The following is a 25,944-nucleotide window of genomic DNA, read 5'->3' on the forward strand; positions in this document are numbered from 1 at the left end:
TCTGAGAATGCTTTTGCATAAATTGAGAAAAATACAAAATTCAATACAATTCTCAGAATAGTGGTTTTGCTATGCGGGTGACCCTCTGGGGTGGTTATGCAGTGGGGCAGCTGCTCAGCACAGAATCCAGAAGACTGCAAGGATTACCGTAGTACCGGTGACTACTACAGTGATTCTCTGCTTCCACAGGGATCAGACAAGCATGGAGTATGTATAGTGAGGAACAGAAGTATTTGAACACCCTGCAAGTTCTCCCACTTAGAAATCATGGAGGGGTCTAAAATTCACATTGTAGGTGCATTCCCACTCTGAGAGACAGAATTAAAAAAAAAATTCAGGAAATCACATTGTATGATTTTTAAAGAATTTATTTGTCTTGCACTGCTGAACATAAGTATTTGAACACCTAAGAAACAGCAAGAATTCTGGCTCTCAAAGACCTGTTACTGTGCCTTTAAAAAGTCCACCTCTACTCCACTCATTAATCTAACTTAGTAGCACCTATCTGAGCTCTTTAAAGACACCTGTCCACCGCACAGTCAGTCAGACGCCAATTACTACCATGGGCAAGACTAAAGAGCTATCAAAAGACACCAGGGACAAAATTGTGGACCTCCACAAGGCTGGAAAGGGCTACGGTGCAATTGCCAAGCAGCTTGGTGAAAATAGATCAACTGTTGGAGCAATTGTTAGAAAATGGAAGAGGCTAAAGACGACTGTCAGTTTCCCTCGGACTGGGGCTCCATGCAAGATCTCACCTCATGGGGTATCACTGATGATAAGAAAGGTGAGGAATCAGCCCAGAACTACAAGGGAGGAGCTGGTCAATGACATGAAGAGAGCTGGGACCACAGTTTCAAAGGTCACTGTCGGTAGAACACTACGCCGTCATGGTTTCAAATCATGCATTGCACGGAAGGTTCCCCTGCTCAAGTCATCACATGTCCAGGCCCGTCTGAAGTTTGCCAATGACCATCTGGATGATCCAGAGGAGGCATGGGAGAAAGTCATGTGGTCAGATGAGACCAAAGTAGAACCTTTTGGTCTAAACTTCACTCGTTGTGTTTGGAGGAAAAAAGAAGGATGAGTTGCATTCCAAGAACACCATCCCTACTGTGAAGCATGGGGGTGGTAACATCATGCTTTGGGGGTGCTTTTCTGCAAAGGGGACAGGACAACTGCACTGGAGAGGATGAATGGGGCAAACAAAGGCTTCTGTACCAAATATTAACACTGATTTTCTCAGGTGTTCAAATACTTATGTTCAGCAGTGCAAGACAAATACCTTCTTTAAAAATCATACAATGTGATTTCCTGAATTTTTTTGTTAAATTCTGTCTCTCAGAGTGGGAATGCACCTCCATGATTTCTAAGTGGGAGAACTTGCAAAATTGCAGGGTGTTCAAATACTTCTGTTCCTCACTGTATACTTACTGTGGTCCAAGATAGAACAACATAACTATGCAAAAAAATATACCTGGAATTCAGCTTTAATGAGAAGTGTTTTTGTGAAATAAGGGTCTGGTCATGTTGGTAAAATGTGGTTTCTAGAAGCTGCCAGGTATTGTACTTATACGTATGACCGAGAAAGCAATCTCAATCAGTTTGTGCTGTCTGCAGCCATTTGAATGCTGGGTTGGAAGTCAGAAAGCCGCCCTCCGCCCATACTGCAATCTGCCTACGTACTTTCTGTGGTAAGAGGATAACTGACAGTTAGCTCTTATCTCGCCCTCAGCATCTTCCTCCTGTGTCTTATCTTCCCTCTTCAAGTGTGTATTGGAACCAATCAGATGATGCTGTGCTTTGTGAAAATGAAATGATGGTGTGTGCATTGGAAAATCAAAAGATATATTTAACTGCAACATTTATACACATGTACACTCACTGGCCACTTTATGAGTTACACCATGCTAGTACCGGGTTGGACCCCTTTTGCCTTCAGAACTGCTCTAATTCTTCATGGCATAGATTCAACAAGGTGTTGGAAACATTCCTCGAAGATTTTGGTCCATATTGACATGATAGCATGCCTTTCTATCATCTTGATCCAGTCTGCCCATTTTCCTCTGACATCAACAAGGCATTTTCTTTCACACAACTGCCACTCACTGGATATTTTCTCTTTTTCAGACCATTCTCTGTAAACCCTAGAGATGGTTGTGTTAGAAAATCCCAGTAGATCCACAGTTGACATACTCAGATTAGCCCATCTGGCATCAATAACCATGCCACGTTCACAGTCACTTAAATCCCCTTTCTTCCTCATTCTGATGTTCGGTTTGAACTTTAGCAAGTCGTTTTCACCAAGTCTAGATGCCTAAATGCATTGAGTTGCTTCCATGTGATTGGCTGATTAGCAATTTGTGTTACCAAGCAATTGTACAGGTGTACCTGATACCAATGAAGGGACACTATTCCACCCACTGGCAACAATGCTGGGAAATATAACTGCCATTGACTAGGGGATCAGGCTTTAATTTCACTCAATGATCTGCTTAGCTGAAATTTTCTTTGAAAAAAAGTGTTTATTTGGGGGTGTGGATTTGGGGCATTGAATAGTTTGGTTTGATTTAGTGTTTTGTTTTTTGTTTTCTTACTGTATTTGTGTTGTGTTTTTCTTCTCCTATTATGTGCTAATTATTTAAGTTCTATTGCTTTCATTTTCTGTTTTTTTTTTGTTTTTCTGTAAACAAAATACAAAAAATTGAGGCTGATGAGGAGCCAATATTTTGACAGAAGTAGGGGTTCAGAATACTTTTCTACTATTTTCTTCTCATGGTCTTGCATACCTTTTTTTTTTTTTTTGGTTTTTTCTTGGGTTTTTTTTTTGTTTTTTTAGTAATTTTTTTCCATACTTTTTCCAGCCCTGTGACTCTGCCCCATCTCTTTCTGTCTGGCGTGGCTGCTGGTGGGAGGAGACTGTTCCCCTTATAACAAGGGCTAGTACAATGGATGCGTATGGATAGCAAGGCTGCACTGTTGAATTCATCCCTAATGGCCGCCCTCGCGCTTTGTGGTCATTTGATTACACGGAAAAAACCCTAATAAAAAGGTGTTTAAACTGTGAATTGTGATAAAAGGCATGCAATGTTAGGCTAATTTCATACTGCTCCCCTTGAAAAAAATGCAGTCAAAATTCAAGTTTTTGGTGCGTTTTAACCACTTTTTGCTGTGTTTCCAGTGTGTTTTTACATCTGTTAAAAAAAAAACAAACAAAAAAAAAACACGTGACTCAAAAAACACAACTGAGGGTCCATTCTTTTTATGCAGTTTCAATGGGGAGGTGCTTTTTTTTTCTTTGCTGCATTTTTTTTTTTTACTGCAAAAAACATGCACCAAAAATGCAGCAAGCAGGACTTTGAAAAATGCAGTGGACCCGCAAGTGACCAGTGTGAAGATTTCCATAGTATGTAAAAGTCATGCATTTTTCTTTCACCTTTTTGCTGTGTTTGTGCTGCATTTCTGCTGCGATTTGCACCAGTGAAAAGAAAATGTGACTCAAAAAATGCACCAAAAACGCAACCGTGGGTGTGTTTATCAATTCAATTTAATGGGGAGGTGTGTTTTTAGACGTTTTTTTGTACCACACTAAACGTGCATCAAAAATACAGCAAGCAGGACTTTGAAAAAATGCAATGGACCCCCAACTGACCATTGTGAAGAGTTCCATAGCATTTAATGGTCATTATTATTATTATACAGGATTTATATAGCGCCAACAGTTTGCTCAGCGCTTTACAATGCATATTTCTTCTGCTTTTTTAATGCTTAACCAGAAACAAATCAGTGTGAAAGCAGCCTTAGGGGGGAGAAAAGGGGAGGGGGATAGTTTAAAGTGTAGGCTCACCTTTTCACAAAAAACAAATAGGTGAACTAGCAGCCTACAGCCTTCTCAGCACTAATTGGGACTGAGGACCCTGCATCCACTATATCTGGTCTCCCACAGTACACAGAACATGGAAATGAAATTATTTTTGTAAATATAATCTGCTAAATACCTTTTCTCATGAGAAGTTAGAGCAGTCTTCTGGCTTCTATCAGTGTCCAGCCCAGCACTAGCTAAAGCTTGTAGGAGGAGTTTTCTTTCTGCTCTAAGAGGATACAGAACTCTAGCAATGCACGCCAAACTGAGCATGTGAAAAATGCCTATGGGTTCAGTCTTATCAGGAGATAAGAGGTGGTCACTTGAAAAATGGGAGGAACAGTGAAGAAAGGATCAAATGGCCTTTTTACACAATGCAGAGGATTAACCCCCTTAGGTTCCTCAATAAGTATAACAAGCATGCTTTACTGCAGATACAGGCTGATTTTACCATTGTGGGTTTAGTAATACTTTACCTGCACCTACCTACATGTGGGCACTGATAGCTCATCACTAATGTAAGTGTGTATGTGGCGGGAGGGGTGGTGTTGGGGGAGGAAGGTTGTAGGGTGTTCACCTTTTTTCATTTTTTGTGAAAAGGTGAACTTACACTTTTTAAATATCGGTTTGTTATTTAGCCTTTCCTTCTACATTAATTTTGCCTTTCACATTAACTACAACACATTTCACCAAAATCTCCTGGTTTTACTGAAATTTGGGGAAATGAAAACTCTCAATTTTGCTCATCGCTAGTCATGGTATGGATGAGTTCCAAACATCAGAGTATCGCATAAAACTAATTCTGTACACTGGAAATCTGCCCAATAGTCCTCTTTATACAGAAGGAATTGAAGTCTATGTTTTAAAGGCAAATCTTTGGGTTATGGGACAGTAACATACATGATACAATAAAGTATAAATTAGCCAAACATGTTAATAAATCTCCCACTGCCAACAGAATATATAATCAGCTAAAAAACTGATAGCGGCACTAACAGGAATATGTGGCCTGTCATTTTTATCCTAAGCAATGCTTGGCTATCATGCTGATCAAAAGTCTTCAGGACTTACTAAGGCCCCCATACTTACCACATTAAAGGCAAAGTCAGCTGGGCAACTAGCATTTTCAGAAGGCAGGAGGAGGACAGCAATAGACAAAGTCCATAATATTCTCAGTACAAATGTCCTTTATATGTAGACCTGCATTCTGTCCCACATGGAAGAAAAATATATTTTAAATATATTTTAAAAATATTCTCCCCAAATATAATGACATATATTTGAAATACTATAATTTTGGGAGAGAGAGAGAGAGAGAGTTTTAAAATGCGATTTTTATATATTACAAAATATATGAAAAATATTTTTAAAAATACATTTTCAAATATACTGTGTGTCTTTAAAAATACATTTAATCTACTTTTTTGGAATGTATTTACAAATATATGTAAAAATATATGTTAAAATGACTGTTTTATATGTTAAAAAAATCTGAAGAATATATTTAAAAATATTTATTTTTCAAAATATTTTTCAGATATTCTGTAATATATAAAAGATGCATTTCAACATACAGTGTGTGTGTGTGTGTGTGTGTATGTATGAGTGTATATATATATATATACTTTTTTTTTTAAAATATATTGAATATGGCCAAAATTGTAGTATTTCAAATATATGTCAATATATTTTGGAAGAATATTTTTAAAATATATTTTTCTACCATGTGGGGTGCATCCATCCCTGAATACACACGGCCTTTACAAAGTTAATCTGTATATAGAACATTCCTTCTGTGAAAAATGAGATGTTAACACGGTAGTCGAATGAAAATTTGTCTGAAATTAGTTGAAAGTGGTTGTAAACCTCAGACATGAAATAGGAACAAAGCGTATCCTTCTGTAGCGCTACCACCTTGAGGGCTGCTGGACTTTTCTGGGTCCCACTAAGCTCTGCACAGCCAGGCAACACACATTTTCTACACTTTCTTTCAGAGTCAGTAAAACAGTCCTTGAGTTTTTGTTTTTTGTTGTTTTTATTAAGGGGTTAACAACTTGGTCTAGGGGGTATATGGGATGCCAAAGGAACTGCAGGACTTTGAGGACAACTTCTTAGCAAACTGTACAAAAAACATGGACCAAAAATCAGCAACAGTCTTTAGCAAGGAGCACAGAGTCCCCTTTGGTGAATGTTCTCAGACCCCAGATGAAACTCTCCTCATCCACCCAGCTGTCCTGAGGGTATCTCCGGGCAAGGGTTTCCAAGATCTACAGCAGGGTAGCCTCAGATGAGAACTAGGTGGGTACTGCACCTGAAAAGTCATGCAGTTCATTTAGTTCAGAATCAAAATTTGGACAAATTTTTCTATTAATCGGAAATTCGGATGTAGAAGAATAGAATAAAATAGAACAAGAAATAGAGTAGAAAATAAAAGAATAGAGGGGAAATAAGAACAGAATAGAAAATAAAAGAATAGAACAGAATACAGTAGAAAAAAATAGACTAAAACAGAACAGAACAAAATAGAATAGAAAATAAACAAATAGAAAAGAATAGAATCCAATAGAAAAGATTAGAATAGAAAAGAGAGAATAGAATCGAAAATAACAGAATCAATTAAATTAGAATAGAAAATCAAAAATAGAAAATAACAGAGTAAAATGGAGCAAAACAGAAAATAAAGGAATAGAAAAGAATAGAACAGATTAGAATAGAAAATGAAGAATAGAAACAATTAGAATAGAATAGAAAAGATTACAATAGAAAATAATAGAGTAAAATGGAGCAAAACAGAACAGAAAATAAAGTAATAGAAAAGAATAGAATCCAATAGAATAGAACAGATTAGAATAGAAAAGATAGAATCAATTAGAATATAATAGAAAAGTTTAGAATAGAAAATAATAGAGTAAAACATAGCAAAACAGAACAGAAAATAAAGGAACAGAATAAATCAATTAGAATAGAATAGAAAAGAGTAGAATAGAGAATCAAAGAATAGAATAGAGAATCAAAGAATAGAATAAATAGTAGAAATAGAAACAAATAGTATATAAAATCAATAGAATAGAATATAACTGCCTTCCGAAATTTTGAATAGAATGAATTTGAACGGAGTACATTAGAATAGAATAAAAATTTATAGAAAAGAATAGAAAGGACTAAAATATACAAAAATGTGTAAGCTGTACTATGGTGCCGTGAGTAGAGGCCAACAAAGGCACTGCAAAAATTTAGTAGAAATAGAAATTTCCAATCTGGTCCCACAACTCTTCATATAGTCCATATACCATCAAAATCACATCTGGATTGTGGATTATGGATTGTAACGTTAGAATTATTATCGAATCCGTTAGAATTGCTTTAGAATCCGTTCGAAATGTCAAATTCGGTTGAAATGGAATAAACTAAACTAATTCCGAAAAACGAATTAAAAAAATGTAACTGATTAAACAAAGCAAAATTGGTTAAATAACAAATCGAAAAGAAACCAAATGAATTTTTTCATTTTGCATATGTCTACACCTGACCGCCTCTCCTTTCTGTGGCTCAGGGTGCGTAGAAGTACTCTGGCATGTAGCTTAGTGGGTTGGTCTCAGCTGATTGTACAATCGGATTGTAATGTGTGTGGTGAGATTTAGACCTCATGCACAGTCGTTTACACGCTTATGAAACCTAAAATGTCCGCCGTTTTCCTGGACCAAGACCAGCCACCAATACAAGTGATTGGCTGTACTCAGCTGGCGATCTGTAAACACTAATGCCATCTGTATGATCAGTCACAATGGTGTTCTTAGGTTTCCACACAGTGGGGGGGAATTTATCAAATTTGGAGATGTGCTCAGCAACCAATCAGCTTCTAGCTTTCATTTTCAAAGTTTAACAGCTAGAAGGTGATTGGTTACTAACACACATTCAATAACTCCCTCAGTGTCAGCCCTCTCCCCCCTCAGTGTCAGTCCTCTCCACCCTCAGTGTCAGCCCTCTCCTCCCTCAGTGTCAGCCCTCTCCTCCCTCAGTGTCAGCCCTCTTCTCCCTCAGCCTCCACATTGACTTGCTATGAGGGATGGAAGTGACTAAACTGACTCCTCAGTGCTCTACGTGTGCAAAGGGGGCGTGTACTGACATCACGGGGGCGTGTACTGACATCACGGGGGCGTGTCTCGCCTCATTCAGTTTCCTTTTCTCCGGAGAAGTTTGTAGTGTTTCCTCAGCTCATCTGCATAGGGGGCGTGTCCTCGTACTGTGTGTGTTCTTCCTATAGACTCCCTGCCTGCTCATCGCTTCCGTGTTGGTGCCCGGAGCTGACCGGTGAGTGTGGGGGGTCCAGGGGGGACGTCTGACCTTTTATATGGGGAGAAGATTGCATGGGGACACTTTATCCAGTCATTGTATCCTTCTGATCCTACAGTGTGTGCTCCACAGATGCAGAGTGTGTTCTACAGACATAACATGACCTTCACTCTGTGTCTAGCTTGAGTCTGTTAAGGTGGCCATACACTGCACAGTCTGATTGTACAAAGTGGCCATACACTATACAATCTGATTGTACAAAGTGGCCATACACTGTACAGTCTGATTGTACAAGGTGGTCATACACTGCACAGTCTGATTGTACAAAGTGGCCATACACTGTACAGTCTGATTGTACAAGGTGGTCATACACTGCACAGTCTGATTGTACAAGGTGGTCATACACTGCACAGTCTGATTGTACAAAGTGGCCATACACTGCACAGTCTGATTGTACAAGGTGGTCATACACTGCACAGTCTGATTGTACAAGGTGGTCATACACTGCACAGTCTGATTGTACAAAGTGGCCATACACTGCACAGTCTGATTGTACAAGGTGGTCATACACTGTACAGTCTGATTGTACAAGGTGGTCATACACTGCACAGTCTGATTGTACAAGGTGGTCATACACTGCACAGTCTGATTGTACAAGGTGGTCATACACTGCACAGTCTGATTGTACAAGGTGGTCATACACTGCACAGTCTGATTGTACAAGGTGGTCATACACTGCACAGTCTGATTGTACAAGGTGGTCATACACTGCACAGTCTGATTGTACAAGGTGGTCATACACTGCACAGTCTGATTGTACAAGGTGGTCATACACTGCACAGTCTGATTGTACAAGGTGGTCATACACTGCACAGTCTGATTGTACAAGGTGGTCATACACTGCACAGTCTGATTGTACAAGGTGGTCATACACTGCAGTCTGATTGTACAAGGTGGTCATACACTGCACAGTCTGATTGTACAAGGTGTACCGCATCAGTGTGAATCCGGGCTTAAAGTGGTATTAATGACTTGCTCTCCAGAGGATTCCCCCCCCCCCCCTTCCTGACCAGGCCATTTTTTTGCAATATGGCACTGCGTTACTTTAACTGACAATTGCGCGGTCATGCAATGCTGTACCCAAATTAAATTTATGTCCCCCCCCCCACAAATAGAGCTTTCTTTCGATATTTATATTTCTTTCGGTATTTGATCACCTCTGCGTTTTTGTTTTTTTTTGTGATATAAACAAAAAGACTGACAATTTTGGAAAAAACAAAACAATATTTGTTACTTTTTGTTATAAAACATATCCAGTAAAAAATAATTAAAATAAAATGTCATAAATTTAGGGCAAAATGTATTCTGCTCCATGTCTTTGGTAAAAAAAAAAAACCCAATACGTGTAAATTAATTGGTTTACGTGAAAGCTATAGCGTTTACAAATGGCGGTATATATGCTGGAATTTTTATTTAATACTAGTAATGGCGGCGATCAGCGACTTTTATAGCAGGACTGGGGCAGGCATTCTGACACTGGGAGGAACTGACTTGGTGTCCCTGACATCCCCAGTGACACCGATACAGTGATCAGTGCTAATAAAAAGCACTGACACTGTACTAATGTCACTGGGCAGGAAGGGGTTAACTGTGTGCTGTGTTTTACTATGGAGACATGCTGCTGTGTATTTCTTTGCTGTCCATGCTGACAGGAGAGAGACCTGTATTGTTTACATATAGTTCTCTCCCCTGTCAGTTCTGCCGATGATGGCTGAGCCCCGGCCGAGACATGTTCAGCAGCCAATAGCGGCACGATACGGCGACACGTGCATGCTCCCTACCCGAAAATACAAATCGCATATATCAGGGGTGTGGACATTTTTTAAAAAACTACTTGTCCAAGGGTGGAAAATACAAAGGTTTTAGAAAATACAGGGAATTGCACATCCCTGTTTACAGTATATACGTGATTTTGCGCATCCCTGCCGCACTGTAGCAGTAGCGGGGGGGGAGGGGGGAGTGGTTAACTCCCAGGGCAATTCTGCCAAATCTGTCATACATGCAAAAATCACTATTTTGTGGCTAGAAAATTGCTTAGAACCCCAAAACATTATATATCATTTTTTTAATGGATACCCTGGAGAATAAAATGGTGGTTGTTGCAATATTTTTATGTCGCACGATATTTGCGAGCAATTTATTAAGTGCAAATTTTCAGAAAAAGATGAACTTTTATGAGTTTTCATGCACACAAACACAATATAATACCTCATTTTTTTTGGTAAAAAGTAAAAGATGATGTTACGCCGAGTGAATGGATACTAAACATGTCACACTTTAAAAATTGCATACGTCTGTGGAACCAACTAGAGCACCTACAAATCTCCACAGGCACTTTAAGGGCCAGTTCACACCGTAGATATGCAGTCTTGATGCATTTCTGCATGTGCGTTTTTGATGCATGTATGACACGTTCTGGTGCGTTTTTGATGGATTCCAGTTGCCTTTTTTCCTCCTTTTTTAGGTCAATTGGGGTCCAGTGCATTTTTTTGTGCATTGTTGATGCGTTTTACCATTTTCCCCTACAATTCTGTGCAGGAAAAATGCAGCATGTTCTTCTTTTTTTTTTTTTTCCCTGGAATTGGAATGCACTGGAACTGCAAGCTCTGGTGTAAATCATGCCATTGACAACCATGTAACCTACTTTCTGTGCGTTTTGGATGCAGAAAAAAACGCACTGGAATGCATGTGGTATGAACCAGCCCTCTCAAAGCCTTTATAGATTGCAGGATTAGAGTTACACAGGAGGTCTGGTGTTAGAATGATTGCTATCACTCTGACATTTGCGGCGATACCTTGAGGGGACAGGGCACGTTAAAAGAAAAAGAAATGAAAAGGTACAGTATTAAAAAAAAATAAAAATGAGAAAACATTTTTTATTTTCAACTTTACTGTCATCACAAGGGATGAAAAAAAAGACTGGGACAGCACAGTGGCTAAATGGTTAGCACTTCTGCCTGGCAGCACTAGGGTCATTGGTTCAAATCCCAACCACGACGCTACCTGCCTGGAGTTTGCATGTTCTCCCTGTGCCTGTGTGGGTTTCCTCCGGGTACTCCGGTTTCCTCACACACTCCAAAGAAATGCTGGTAGGTTAATTGGATCCTGTCTAAATTGGCCCTAGTGTATGTGTATGTATGAATGTGAGTTAGGGACCTTAGATTGTACACCCCTTGAGGGTTAGGTACTGATGTGAATGTTCAATATATATGTAAAGTGCTGCATAAACTGATGGTGCTGTATAAGTACCTGAAATAAATAACAAGAAGGAGGTAAGTATAAAACATTTCTAAAGCAAAAATGAGTAGGGAAGGGTAAAAGTCAAACTCCGGGCAACGAAGAAATTAATTCACGGAGCCAGGCCATGCATGCACCGCGTGGGTTAGCTGCTCATTTTGTTCTAAGTGGAGGGAAAAAAGATGAAGGGCCAGTTTACACCATAAAAATGCACCTCCAGATCTGTTCCGGATGCGTTTCAACTTGTGTGTTTTTAACCTGTTTTGTTATGCATTCCAGATGCTTTTTTTTTTTTGTTCTTTTTTTCACTGTACTGGGGTCCAGTGCATTTTTAATGTGTGTAGGTGCATTTTTGATGTATTTACCATGTTCCAGTACAGCTCTGTGCAGGAAAAATGCAGCATGTTCTATTTTTTTTTTTTTTTTTTTCTGGAACTGGAATGCACTGGAACTGCAAGCACTGGTGTGAACTGTGCCATTGAGAACCATGTAACCTACTCTCTATGTGTTTTGTATGCAGAAAAGAGCAGTGGAACGCATGCAGTGTGAACTAGCCTGAAGACCTTGTGCACACAGGACATTTTATATGTCGCTTTTAAAAGGCATTTCACTTTTTCTTTTTTTTTTTTTTTTCCCTGCCTCCAAAAACCTATACATGTTATCCTATGTGTCCATGCACACATACGCTAGGTATGTAGAGGCAATAAAAACCCCCCCCAAGATCAGCATGTTAGGGAGTGAAGCGTTCCAGAGTCAAAAAACACTTGACATGCCTAAGCTGTCTGTACTTTAGTGCTAGGCTTGTCAAGCGCTTGGGTTTCCATTCATTCCAGGGGCCAGAATAAATGAATACTCACTGGCATGAATAAACCCCCAAGTGCTTGACGCACTTAAATGCATTCGCAAGACATAGCTTTAGGTCCATTTCTAACACTGCATTTCCTCTCCTGGAGTTTAGTCATCCAGGGAAGGAAAAAAACATACTGAGTGCATGCAGCCTTATTTACTTGATCCTCAGCTAGACCGGTCCCATAGTCTTCCTCCAGTGATCTAGTGTCCTCCCATCATCAAGACTGAAGCAGGGTCCATAGCCCTGCATTGGACCTAAGACTGTCAAGGGACCACCCGCACCCTGAACATGGGGAAGCGCCATCTCCTGGGGGAGTGGAGGATTAAGTAAGTGAAACCGTTTCTCCTCTCCCCTGGACAAAACCAGTTATTAACCCTTTTGCCCATTGTGGGCGCAGCTGCACTGCAAGGGATACATTTTTAGTTACCTGGAGCTGGGCCTAATACCCCTTTACTTGTTAATGTCTGTGTTTCATCGGGGAAATTTCCTTTCAAATCCTTCTTCAGAGAAGCAAAAGGAAGTTAGAAGAAATCTCCCAAATTGATGACATAGATGTCCTCAGATCAGGTGTCCCCATCGGCAGATTGCCTTGTAGCGCTTGTTCTGGAAATCTTGGATTTCACTTCCGAATTTCAGTGACAATAGTCATCCGGACAAACAGAGTGGTGGCTCTCCCCAACGGGTGACACAGACAGCAATAAAAACTTGACAGAGGATCCAACCTATCCCCATGCCATCCTAAAAAAAAATGTTTTTCCTAGAGGTACCCTTTAAATTTGTACTTATAGTCTGATTTTTTTTTTCTTATAAAGAAAGGAAGGGTTAACACCCCTACCGAGGTGTTTTTTTTTTCTTTTCTTTAACTGTGTACTATTAGGGAAATGTCCCTATATTTCCTGTTTCAGAGAAGCAATAGGAAGTTGGAGGAACTCTCCAAAAGTGAGAGGAAGTCCCTGGAACCGATGTCCCCATTGGAAGATTTATCCTCATTTCTTCTTCTGTGATAATTCTAAAATGAATAGAGAAGTATGGGTTTAAAAAAAACAAACCTATCTCTGCACTGAGAAATGAGTGATTGAAGACCGCTGATTGCTCAGTTCTTGAGTCTGTCAGTCACTTCTCCATGCTCTGCTTCTTCAGTGCTCACTGAAGCGTTGGGCTGGGGAGGTGGCAGGAGCAGCTGGTTCAGGCTCTCAGCGGCTTGCTGAGTGGCTGAGCTAGCTGCCAGTCAGGCATCTGGGTGGATCCTGACATTATTGTCAGGTTCCCTGCAGAGCCTGAACTGGCTCTGTGACATTAGCTGACAGTGGACTTTAGCCCACTGTCAGCTGAATCTGGGTCACGGGAGTGCAGAACTAAGTGCATTCCTGTGTCCCACAGAAGAGGTATGGCCAAAAGAGCTTTGGCCATAATTCTCCTTTAAGGATTTCACATCACTTTCTTTCTCTGTGACATTGCTCATCAACACAAATCGAGAGGGTAAATCTCACCAATGGGGACATAGACAGCAATAAAAGCTTGACGGAAGATCTAACCCTTTCCCACTGTGCCAAAAGCCTAGAGATTTATTTTAATTAGCACTTTCCTTTGTGCTGTCCTTTCTCAGTTATGGCTCTCTGAACACTGTAGGGAGCGATGAAGTACCTAAATGTTAATTTGCTGTAATGGAAGTCTGTTGGGGCTAAATTCCATTTACAAGATGGCAGGGAGAGGAAGTAAACAGTGCAGATTGGAAACACTGAGCTGACTGGTCTGTTGAGGTGCCTATACCCCTGATGCCCAGTCTGCGGCCCTTTGGTACTTGTCTTGCAGCCCAAGGCCCCTGGCAGGCCATAGTGGAGGTGGAAGCTCTAATGGTCTAATGCCCCACCACACCTGTAGTATGTCCCCCCGACCCTCAACCACCCACCAAAAACCTACTATATAATCTGAGGTGGCTTTACAAGTGTAAAGTTGTCCTTAAAGTAGAATTCCAGGCTAAACCTAACTAAGTCTTAAAAATGCGTAACCTGTTGGTGCCAAAGGTACACAAATATGCGGCCTCTTGGCGGCTGGGCCTTGATGCCGAGCGCCTACATATTTGAGTACCAAAAGTAAACAAACGTACCAAAAACATGCACAATGCGCCCTCCTGGAACGTTTACCGGAGCCTCACAGAAAGGTCCCAATCACTACTTGCGATCGGGACCTTTCCGATCATGTGACAGCCAGTCACAGTGGTCACATGACCCTAAACCAGTGGTTCTTAACCTTGTTGGAGGTACTGAACCCCACCAGTTTCATATGCGCATTCACCGAACCCTTCTTAATTGGAAAAATAAAATATGATTTTTAAAATTCAAAACATAGGTATATATTTAGGTATATATTTATACATAGGTGCACAAAATGAACAAAACCGTTAAGAACAAAACCATTAAAACATGATTTTCACACAAAAACAAAAACATAATAATGAATATTTACTGCACGAATCATATGAGTCGGGTGTGGGTCTTCACCTCCGCCGAACCCGCAAGACTGACTCACCGAACCCCTGGGGTTCGATCGAATCCAGGTTAAGAACCACTGCCCTAAACCCTGCCCCGCCTCCCGGCGTCACAAACCCCTTTAAAGACTGGGAGGCACCAGTGCCAAGGGTTTATTGGCCCTCCCCCATCCCTAATCCTAACACCTATGCTGATTCCGGTTTTAGCCTGCTCCAGGCTGGTCATGTGACCTGGCTCCCCTGTGTCTGTCAGTGGCAGCTGCAGGGGAGAGGGACACCAACAACAGATGGGCTAAAAAAACCTATGGGTGATATCACCACACACAGGTATTCCAGCCATTGTTGAGCGCTCTCTCCTCTTCCCTGCAGTCGCAACTGATACGGTAGATCGCATGACCTGGCTGGAGCAGATCGCACAAAGCGGATGTACCAGTTTTGCTGGGTGAATAGCTATGGGATTTTTAAAAATACATCCCCTAGTCTCTGATAGTTTCCCTCCTCCTGTTTATTTCAGTCAACTAGTTACTTGCCTACACAGCACTGTTCTGAGGGTCAGCAAACCCCTGTCCTATAATGATTGTATGTTTTGCTTTCATTTTTGTTTTTGCTGCTTTGTCTTTAATCTCTTGTGTTCACACTGAACAGTTTAGGTGGGATTTGATGAGTAAAACAGAAAGCTTTGCGCTGAGTGCAGAAGTATCGGAGGATATGGTTTTTGCAAAGACACTTTTAACTAGAACGTCTCTTTTCAAAATCGTGTCCCATACAGAGCCTTTCTTCAGACATTGTATCACTGCTACATACTGGGCACATAAATACCTTCCTCAACCTTCAAAATCATTTTCAGGTCTTGGCAAACCCCTGCTAAAACCAATTCAATGGGAGTCCATAGGGAAAATCCCCCTTACATTGGTGATCAGCAGAAGGAATACAAACCGTGGTGGTCAGAATGCCATCTTTACGGACAGCTAAAAAGATAATTTGGTCAAGCTGTTGGTTTTGCTGAGTTACATTGGTCCTGGAACTATGCAGGCACCATCAGATAGAAGGTCAATCAGCCACAGCTCAAGGAAACCCAAGCAACCTCAGGAGGCAACTCTAAGGCCTCATGTACAAGGGACACTTCTGAACGATGGAAACTGACTGCTGGAAAACGTAGGTTAAAGAACATCTGTTTAGCTGCGTTTGCATAATGCGTTTATGCGTGTTTGCGTTTAGAATTCCAGGCTTTTTTTAAAGATAAGCACAAGAGAACCTCCCAAATGCCCAGAATGCACTGAAAAGTGGTAAATTATTAACTATTTCAGACTGTTTCAGAGAAATACAGAGAGTAGAAGCGGAGACAGCAGTATGTGTTGAGATTAGCTTAGGTGTGAGTTGCTCATTAACATTTCTTTTGTTTCCAAGGGTGGGAAAGGTGTCTGGTGGAGGGAGTTATTAAGGCCACCTGGCAGGGGGTCTTCATGAGGAATTTGAGGTGTGAATGGTCATTACAATGTGTGACAAGCTTGGTAGGAACATCCTGTTTTCAGTGTTTTGTCCATCTGAGTACCTTGAAAATACTTTGCATGCATTTTTCATAATGAAAAAAGGCTCTGGACAGCATCGGGAACTGGAAGAGTTAAAAAAAAAATTTCAGACACAAACATCATAAACACGATTTGCCGCGTTTTGAAACACTGATAAAATCGACTGCTGAACGCAAGTTTTCTGCGTTCAAAAAAATGGCTGTAAACTCAAATGCCTGTAAATGACTGTAAATGAAGATGTGTACATGGACAAATAGGAAAACATTAGGGAGAGTTCAGGGACTGCTGAAAAAAATGCTGAACAGATCCTAAACGTGAGTTTATCAGCTGCAGTGTACATGAGCCCTTAGGTTCCACAGAACCATGGGGAATGGCTGTAAAAGATTAACGACTGAGAAATTGCTCCCAAATTAGACACTTGGCAGCCCAGAGATGATTCCATTTTCTTTCAGTATTAATGGGGAAATGCCTCCCGCAATGCTATTGTGTTCTGTCAGCAGGGGGGTCCTTCCCACACAATGATTACTGCTAAGGGCTATAGCCACTGTCAGTAATCACATGTAGAAAAATCCAGGAGTACCCAAGTCGATGGATGGATGCTTGTACCCAAGTCGATGGATGGATGCTTGTACCCAAGTCGATGGATGGATGCTTGTACCCAAGTCGATGGATGGATGCTTGTACCCAAGTCGATGGATGGATGCTTGTACCCAAGTCGATGGATGATTGCTTGTACCCAAGTCGATGGATGATTGCTTGTACCCAAGTCGATGGATGATTGCTTGTACCCAAGTCGATGGATGATTGCTTGTACCCAAGTCGATGGATGGATGCTTGTACCCAAGTCGATGGATGGATGCTTGTGCCCAAGTCGATGGATGGATGCTTGTGCCCAAGTCGATGGATGGATGCTTGTGCCCAAGTCGATGGATGGATGCTTGTGCCCAAGTCGATGGATGGATGCTTGTGCCCAAGTCGATGGATGGATGCTTGTGCCCAAGTCGATGGATGGATGCTTGTGCCCAAGTCGATGGATGGATGCTTGTGCCCAAGTCGATGGATGGATGCTTGTGCCCAAGTCGATGGATGGATGCTTGTGCCCAAGTCGATGGATGGATGCTTGTGCCCAAGTCGATGGATGGATGCTTGTGCCCAAGTCGATGGATGATTGCTTGTGCCCAAGTCGATGGATGATTGCTTGTGCCCAAGTCGATGGATGGATGCTTGTGCCCAAGTCGATGGATGGATGCTTGTGCCCAAGTCGATGGATGGATGGACTTGGGTACAATCAGCCTGCCCAAACATGCATCAAGTTTCTGCCAGTCCCTGCTGAATCAGTCCATGTATGGCCGGCTTTAGTATGTTTGAGAAAGAGGTCTGTGATTATCGTTTCATCAAGGCCTTGAAAGAATCTGATTCGTGGTGAACCAACCAGCAGGTTCAAGAGGTGCGGTCTTAGTCGGGGTCATTCTTGTCTGCTGACAGCAGGGTCTTCACTATCGTGATGTTGTTCATAATTTGTGCCTATTCCACTATGTGTGAGGAAGTAGCCGATTTCCAGCGGAGAGGTGTGGTCACCCGAGACCCTAATATGTAGTCTCAGAATACCTTTCTTGATCTTAAAAAGGGACCCAGGTCTCATCGCCAGGAGAGCTACCTGATGGGAGATCTGAGATGCACATATCTTTGTATACAGAGAATACCATCCTCCTAAAGTGTGAGAGATTGTGGCATCCCCAACTGATACGTACATATGTACCCGGCTCGTCGGAGCCCCATAGTATAGTTTTGATGGGACACTCTGTCCCCCCCCCCCCCCCCCCCCCCCCCATCACCAAAGGCTAGTAAAATGTGAACACTCCAAAACGCTCCTAAAGCACTATTACAGAACACTATTAGGGTTCATGTATACTGTAGCTGATAAACTGACGTTCAGGAGATTTTCTGCGTTTTTTTTTTTTTTGTTTTTTTTTTTTTTTTTTTTTTTTTCAGCAGCCCCTGAACTCTCCCTAATGTTTTCCTATGTGTCCATGTACACAGTCGTTTACAGGCAGTTGAGTTTACAGTTGGTTTTTGAACGCACCAAACTTGCGTTCAGGAGTAGATTTTATATGCGTTTGCATTTAGAAGCTTTTTTTAACTGTTCCATGTCCAGATGCTGTCAGAGCCTTTTTTCATCATCAGAAATGCATGCAAAGCGTTTTCCATATATTCAAATGGACTCAGTTCCCGGTTTCGCTTGAAAGAAAAAATGGTAGAACGTGCCGCATTGTGCTCATGATGGGATCCATAGTGAATACAACCAGAAAAGACCGGTCATCTCAACACATACTGCTCTCTCTGCTTCTGCTCTCTATTTCTCTCAAAATGTCTGAAATGGTTAATTTTTTACTGTTTTTCAGTGCATTCTGGACATTTTGGAGGGTCTCCTGAGGTTATCTTAAAAAAAACGCTTCTTAACCAAACGCTGTCATAAACGTGGTATGCAAACGCGGCTAAACAGACATTTTTAACCTACGTTTTCCAGCAGTCAGTTTCCATCGTTCAGAAGCGTTTTCCAAACGTCCCGTGTACATGGAGCCTTTCCAGCGTTTTTCTTCCAGCTTTTTTGAGCTTAAAAAAAATCTGCTAGTGTGCATGGAGCCTTTATAGAGTGAATCAAATAAAATAAACAACAAAATATACCAATTATTATTACAGGTACTTATATAGCGCCGTCAATTTATGCAGCGCTTTACATATATATTGTACATTCACATCAGTCCCTAACCCTCAAGGGGTGTACAATCCAAGGTACCTAACTCACATTCATACATACACATACAGGGGCCAATTTAGACAGGATCTGATTAACCTACCAGCATGTCTTTGGAGTGTGGGAGGAAACCGGAGTACCCGAAGGAAACCCACACAGGCACAGAGAGAACATGCAAACTCCAGGCAGGTGGTGCTGTGGTTGGGATTCGAACCAATGACGCTAGTACTGCCAGGATCCTAGCCCTTCTGCTCCACGGGAGGTTTCTGTCCTCCGTGAGCTCGCCTTAGAACACCTGCGTTACCGTTTGACAGGTGTACCGCCCCATTGGTGCTAACCATTTAGCCCCTATGCTGCCCATACCAATATTAAAATCCGTGCTAAATGTGATACTGTATTAATTAATAAAGTGCAGTCTATATATCCCAATCTAGCACATTCTTTTCCTTCTTGCATGTGTAACCAAAACACCAGTGCTGCAAATGTGACTCTCACTTTAACATGAAAACCCCGATTTGTGCTCAAGGTGGACTCTTGCTTTCAAATTTACAACGCTTTTCTCAGCAAGGCAAGGATCTCAGACGAAGCTGCTGAATGTACTTTTCCTGTTCATTAATCTTCACCTCATTTATTGGCAAATGATCTAAATGCTCAGAAGCGCATAATTCCGACCATATTGTAGTAAAATCAGTATAAACATTTATTTGTAAAACAACTCCATTCACGCACATTTCATCAGAAGTAATCAGGCATAGGAAATACAAGCAGTAGACAAGCTGGGATTACATCCCTTCACCGGCATCCAGAATTGAAGTCAGAGGGTGAGTATAAAGACCAAAAAACAGTTTCAGGAGAAACTCAGCAATGACAGACCCTGACAATGCCTTCATCTGCTTCTCTCTTCAGAATGAAGCCATCTTTGCTCCGATAGGATCAACATCTACAACTACTTCCTGGACTGAATTTCTGGCTCAAAGATAACAGAATCATGTTCATGCTGGTGCCTGTGCTTTTCTTGGCTGTGTTTACAAATGTCTGACACAGATCAGCCCTTTGTTGCAGCTTCTCACTCTGTGACTTTCTGTAAAGTGACAATCTTGCAGTCTGATCACTGTGGGAGAGACTGGGGAAATGCTTCGTCATTTCTGCAGCTGATGGCATCTTCTCAATCGTAGGTAAAGCACTAGACTGGAGCTAAATGATGGCTTTTTATTAACAGGTAGAGCATTTTTTTGTAAAAATGATGCTGTTATTTTGTGGCATGTCAGGAATTCATGCAGACTAGAGTTCTGCTGATGGCTGTACACATGGTTGTCAGAAACAAGTGTATTTCTGCACTTTGGTGTCACAGGTGATGCGTACAGCCGCCTGCAAAAATCAATGACAGGCTGCGCCTGCATGCTGGTAGCTGCAGATCTGAGCATTCACCTGGATACCGGGAGAGATGTGCGTCCATAGACCGTTTGCATCCAAGGTTGTTCATCTGTCCTTGTACACATCATGTAAATGCTCAAACGTGCAGTGATCACCATACAGGCACAGTCTGACTTTTACAGGCAATTGTTCTAAAACCCTCTAACTGCTACATTTGTTGGAGAGTTTGTGCTGTTGAAAAATAATAGACTTACTGGCTGGATCACCAGGTAAAAAATTAATGAAAGCCTAAAAAAGAAAAATGCAGCTACCACATTTAAGAATTGGTAAGCTACAATATATTAAAAGTTTGCTTTTGGGTTTAATATCAGTTTAATTTTAGATTCATATTTTCAGCTGAATATTTGATGTCCAGATGAGGCAGAAACCAATTGTTCTTGTGTCATTATGACACCTGTACATTCCTTCTGCTATGTTTGTAGCAGGTACATTGCCTTCTCCTGGTTTTATGACTCATCCAGCACTTTTATTATAGGTTTACAGGAGACCAGAATAGTTGGAAATCCAGCTTGTAAAAGGAACCCGGTCACAGAGGTTTACAAGTTTGTTTGTTTTTTTTTTGTTAAGGAAATAGACTAGCATGCAGCAAAGATCATCTCACCCCACTATCCTCTTCTCAGTTGTGATGATCGGTCTGCCAAAGCTGCTCTGCATGTTGGTGTTTAACACCTGGTCCATACTGGTGTGACATCTTGAGGCATGACAAGGGAAATCTCATTGTTTCTCAGTGGTGTCTATTCACATCAGTGTGACTCAGAATGCTGTGATTTTGAAACCGGTTCCTGTACTACTTTGGGGCAATTTTATAGTGTCTTGAATATGAATATGTAAAGGAGCACCACATACTAGCACTGGAAATCACATCAAGGTCACATTGCAGTAGTCTAAAGCCACTGGTGGGAGTGCCCATCCTCCATCCTATTTTCATATATATTTACTTTCATAGGACTATGCAGTGAGGTGTGCATTACCGTGGGCCACCCATCCCATAGAAGAAAAAAAAAAATTGATGGGGGGGGTGTCTGTGTGTCTGTGTGTCTGTGTCTCTCTCGCTCGCTCTCTCTTGCTTTCTTTCTCGCGCTCTCTCTCTCTCGCTTTCTTTCTCGCTCTCTCTCTCTCTCGCTTTCTTTCTCGCTCTCTCTCTCTCTTGCTTTCTTTCTCGCTCTCTCTCTCTCGCTTTCTCTCTCGCTCTCTCTCTCGCTTTCTCTCTCTCGCTTTCTTGCTCGCTCTCTCTCTTTCTTTCTCGCTCGCTCTCTTTCGCTTTCTTTCTCGCTCTCTCTCTCGCTTTCTTGCTCTCTCTCGCTCTCTCTCGCTTTCCTGCTCTCTCGCTTTCCTGCTCTCTCGCTTTCTTGCTCTCTCTCGTCCTCTCCCTCTCTTTCTCGTTCTCTCTCCCTCTCTTTCTCGTTCTCTCTCCCTCTCTTTCTCGTTCTCTCTCCCTCTCTTTCTCGTTCTCTCTCCCTCTCTTTCTCGTTCTCTCTCCCTCTCTTTCTCGTTCTCTCTCCCTCTCTTTCTCGTTCTCTCTCCCTCTCTTTCTCGTTCTCTCTCCCTCTCTTTCTCGCTTTCTTTCTCTCTCTCTCTCTTTCTCTCTCTCTCTATCTCCTGACGACTGTACTGTAAGGTACACACTCTCTTCCCTCGGGTCCTCTATATTAGAGTTATTGTCACCCTGAATGCGATGGTCTCTCCTGGCAGTGTGGTGCAGGCTGATGCTGCCAAAACCAACTTGAATGACAAATGTATCCATGCATCGCTTTCAGTACTAGCAGAACTGCGTCTGTCTATATTTTCAATAATAAGATGAGCTGGCCTGGGGCTTTATTTATTTACATAATGGCTACCTAGCAAGTGCCAGTACAGTAAAGGCTAGGTTCACCTATAGGAACATGTTACACCAGTATTTACCCATATGGTTTTTATCCACCGCAGCCGCTGTCACATTTAAAATCAGTGCGGCTGTGTGGTACTCCACCCTCAGTCGCGTCATTCATTTACAGAGATCTGTGAATTTATAAACTACAAGTCCCATCTGTCACTGCAGCAGATGGACTTGTACTTCTCAAGAGAGTACAAGTGCATTCATCTGCATTCACACTTGTAGTCCATTGGCACTGCTCACAGCTCTGCAACTGAAAGACTATGGAGAGGTACAAGCAGAGAGCTGTAGGAAGTATGTGCAGGAGCCTGACATTGCACCCACGATGCACTGTGGTGCAGTACTTTACAGGCTGTTGCAACTTTTTTTTGTTTTGTTTTTCTTTCCTGAAAAAAATGTGTATTTATTTATTGCCCACAAAAGTGAACTTGGCCTTTAAGTCATGGTACAAGTATTCTCCTAGCCCCAGCCTACATCACGTCACCAGTTGAAAGCACGCTAGTTATACTTCTCCTTCAGGCTGACACTACTGTAAAGTATAGGAGTTCAGCAGTTGTAAGACAGCAACGTTGCTTTCTTCTTCAAGGTGTGTTATTTTTGTTTTTGTTTTGTTTTTTTTTGTTTTCTTTTTAAATGTTAAAGATGACAAGTATGAGGGGGGTGGAGAGGAAACAAATGAATAGTATCTTTACATCCTCAAGTTTGCTTAAGCCCCAGTTCACACTGATGTGGTACGGGAAACACAGAAATCGCTGCATTTCCTTTTCCTGCACCGTACAGCAATCGCATGGTGTTCATGGAATCTGCAGTGGGTATCAATTAAAAGTTAACAATACAGTACCTCAAAAGCAGGTTGCAGAACGCAGTGCGTTTGCGTGAATCGATATATGAGCCATCCAAAATGAATGGGTTCAAATCACACTGCACAGAATTGCATGTGTTTTGCTCAGGAATGGGTTGTGATTCCTGTGTGAATCACTTGCAGTGTGACAATGTGAACCTAGACTAAAAGAAGTACTCCACAAAGCTGATTGGTATTTATAACCCAATGATTTGGGCATGTTGGTAAATAATGTCAGCTTTTTATTGTGACCCTTCAATATAGAAAACCATAATACATTTCATGACCTTATTCTTCATTCTATTTCCTGTAGGTAGAAGTATATTGCTAAACCTCCTGAGGATGACTTGATTGAGCAAGACACTGAGCACAACAGTTGGGAAACAATTCTTTGTCATTTTCAGGTAACTATTTCAGTGATGTAATCTGGTTATGTAAATGTTTCTGTGATTCAGGCGAGTTTTCATTATTTTCTATCTTTTGAAGGTTGCAGCTATTATCCACACCCTTTTTAGTGATGATACAGAACTGGGAAATATGGATAAAAGCCAAGGAGATCCACTTAACAGAGCCTACGAAGCATATCGTCAGGCATGTATGGATAAGGAGCACTATAAAAAAGAACTACAGCAAAAGGTAAACGGTCACTGTCAGTGACTTGAAGCGTGGGCCAGACTTTCACAGTTGTCGCGCTCAGTTCTTGATGGAATGAGTTGCCTGAACGCAGTGCAAAATATGATTCATTTCCAATTTGGCATGCTTACCATGTTATTGAAGAAAAGGGACTCTCGCTGCATATCCTTTTTCAGTCTCTGTTTTTCCTTTATTTTAGATCTTGATTCCGAAAAGGCATTTAAAGTGACACTGTCGTTGCCAAACAAATCGTAAAAGCAGGTCCCAGCAGAACACTGCTGGCATTTTGTATTGCCATTAAAGGTTAAGTTCACTGTTAGTAACATAGTACACCCATAGTTAAGGTGTAACATGTTACTAAAGCATACTCAAAGACTGGTGTGCTGTCCCCTTTAAAAATTTTCAAAATCATAAATGTGCAAATAAAAAGTGCAATCAATAAGTAGTAAATATTCATATGTCCATACTTCAGAATCAGCTTCATAACCAATAAATACTTAAGAAATATGAACTTTTTATTTATCTATATGTAAACACATAAAGTGAACAAAAGTCCCACAAATAAAAGGTCCACAATGTACACGTGATGCATATGTGATATTCAATGGAAAAGTGTTCCAAAACCCCACCTGCCAGTGTGACATATTTCTTACCAGGATCCCACAAAAGAGAGGACCATGTGCTCAAACTACCCTGGAACTACAGCAGACGCCTACAGAGCGTTCCTTTAATATCACTAACAATGGAAACATAAAGGAAAGAAGGATAAATCTAAAGGATTTGTCAGCATCCTAACCCAATCCCCTGTTGTGAGAGCAGGCGGGGGATATTCTCCCCGCACCCACTTGTCACAATTCCTTCACAAAATTCAGTGGATAAATGCATGAACTACAAGTACCATATTTCATTGCAGCAGACAGCTTGTAGTCCTCAATGAACTGTGATGGGGCTGGTGAGCACTCTTGTAGTTCATTTGTCCTCCTGGAGTCAGTAGCTGCTTGTCCAGGAGCCTAACATTGCACATGTGATCTGCAGATCACGGGAGCAATGCAGACAGCCTCCTAAGAAAAAAAATATAAATGCACTTTTTTTTCCCCATAAAGGCTTTATTAAAGTGTATCAACAGTACATACAAAAAAGGGAAACTGGTACCAGTAGCATAATGTAATAGTATACAAAAGCCAAACAAATCATCTCTTAGGGGTTACGCAAGAATAACACAAGCCTGGAATTACAAAAGTGCATAATACCCCAAAAACTGTACATCGACAGTTAAAAAAGTTGCCCAAATAAAAAACAATAGAACTGGATGAGACCACCTAGCAGTGGAGGAGCAAGGAGTGTTAAAATATAAGAAAAACCCTAAGTGTCCTGTTTCCATGAGCCTGAGCCAAAAAAAAAAGTTAAACACCAGGTCTAGAAAAGATCAGAGAAACTGGAGGTGAAGAGGGATTGCAAAGAAAAAAAAAAGGGAATTGGTAGGGGGAGAGGGGATGAGGTGGTGAGAGAGGGAGAGAAAAAAAAGGGGGGGGGGGGGAAGGAAACCAGCCCCTTCCCCAGAGTCCAGGCGATACTATGTGAGCACGATGGAGGAAGACTGATGTCAAAAGCACCAAACATTGAAACACGTTCCAACACTCTATATAAACCTCTTTCACTTTTTACCTGCATTTTTATTATTTTTTTTCTAAAAAAGTGAACTCCTTTGAAAATTACAGTCTTTACCAAACCCTAAAAGAGATCTTCTATTGCATCTCATTGTGACTCTAATAACATCCACTGCTCAAACCTTAAAAATGGGGGAGGCCTTTCCCCAAAACCTGTAGGATATTTGATGCGCTGAACCAGTAAACATTTCAAAGTGACCTTTTATTGATATGTACTTTGGTATTAGGTGCTCCTCATTACCCACCCAAGAATTTATAGTCGGCTGAGCTCTCCTTTTGTTGCAGTCAGTGAGGTAGCAGCCTATGACCAGAGCATGGTCTACGTACATTATTCCATCATCAGTGATCTGCTGCTTTTGAAGCAAGAAATGCATTCCACTGTATATCCATCAGAACCAAGCCTCACTCCTGTCGGTCCAGTG

The 25,944-nt window shown here is 41.4% G+C and overlaps 1 protein-coding gene across 3 annotated transcripts in view; it reads left to right on the top strand.

Annotated features, from left to right (window-relative positions):
* The window catches only part of TANK (TRAF family member associated NFKB activator), a 124,579-nt gene that overhangs the window by 24,050 nt on the left and 74,585 nt on the right, over nucleotides 1-25,944 (top strand). For 2 of the 3 annotated variants that reach the window (XM_089659967.1, XM_089659980.1), the window contains exons 1-3: nucleotides 8,125-8,173; nucleotides 23,536-23,626; nucleotides 23,709-23,858. In XM_089659967.1, coding sequence (XP_089516093.1) covers nucleotides 23,760-23,858 — 99 coding nt within the window. In that variant the 5' untranslated portion in view covers nucleotides 8,125-8,173; nucleotides 23,536-23,626; nucleotides 23,709-23,759. Of the gene's footprint in view, nucleotides 1-8,124; nucleotides 8,174-23,535; nucleotides 23,627-23,708; nucleotides 23,859-25,944 lie in introns of those variants that run through there. The other variant, XM_089659973.1, reaches the window with a different exon arrangement.

Source organism: Staurois parvus, unplaced genomic scaffold (genome assembly GCF_062004578.1).
Source record: "Staurois parvus isolate SC_StPar_1 unplaced genomic scaffold, SC_StPar_1.0 ptg000031l, whole genome shotgun sequence".
In the NCBI taxonomy this organism is placed as follows: domain Eukaryota; kingdom Metazoa; phylum Chordata; class Amphibia; order Anura; family Ranidae; genus Staurois; species Staurois parvus.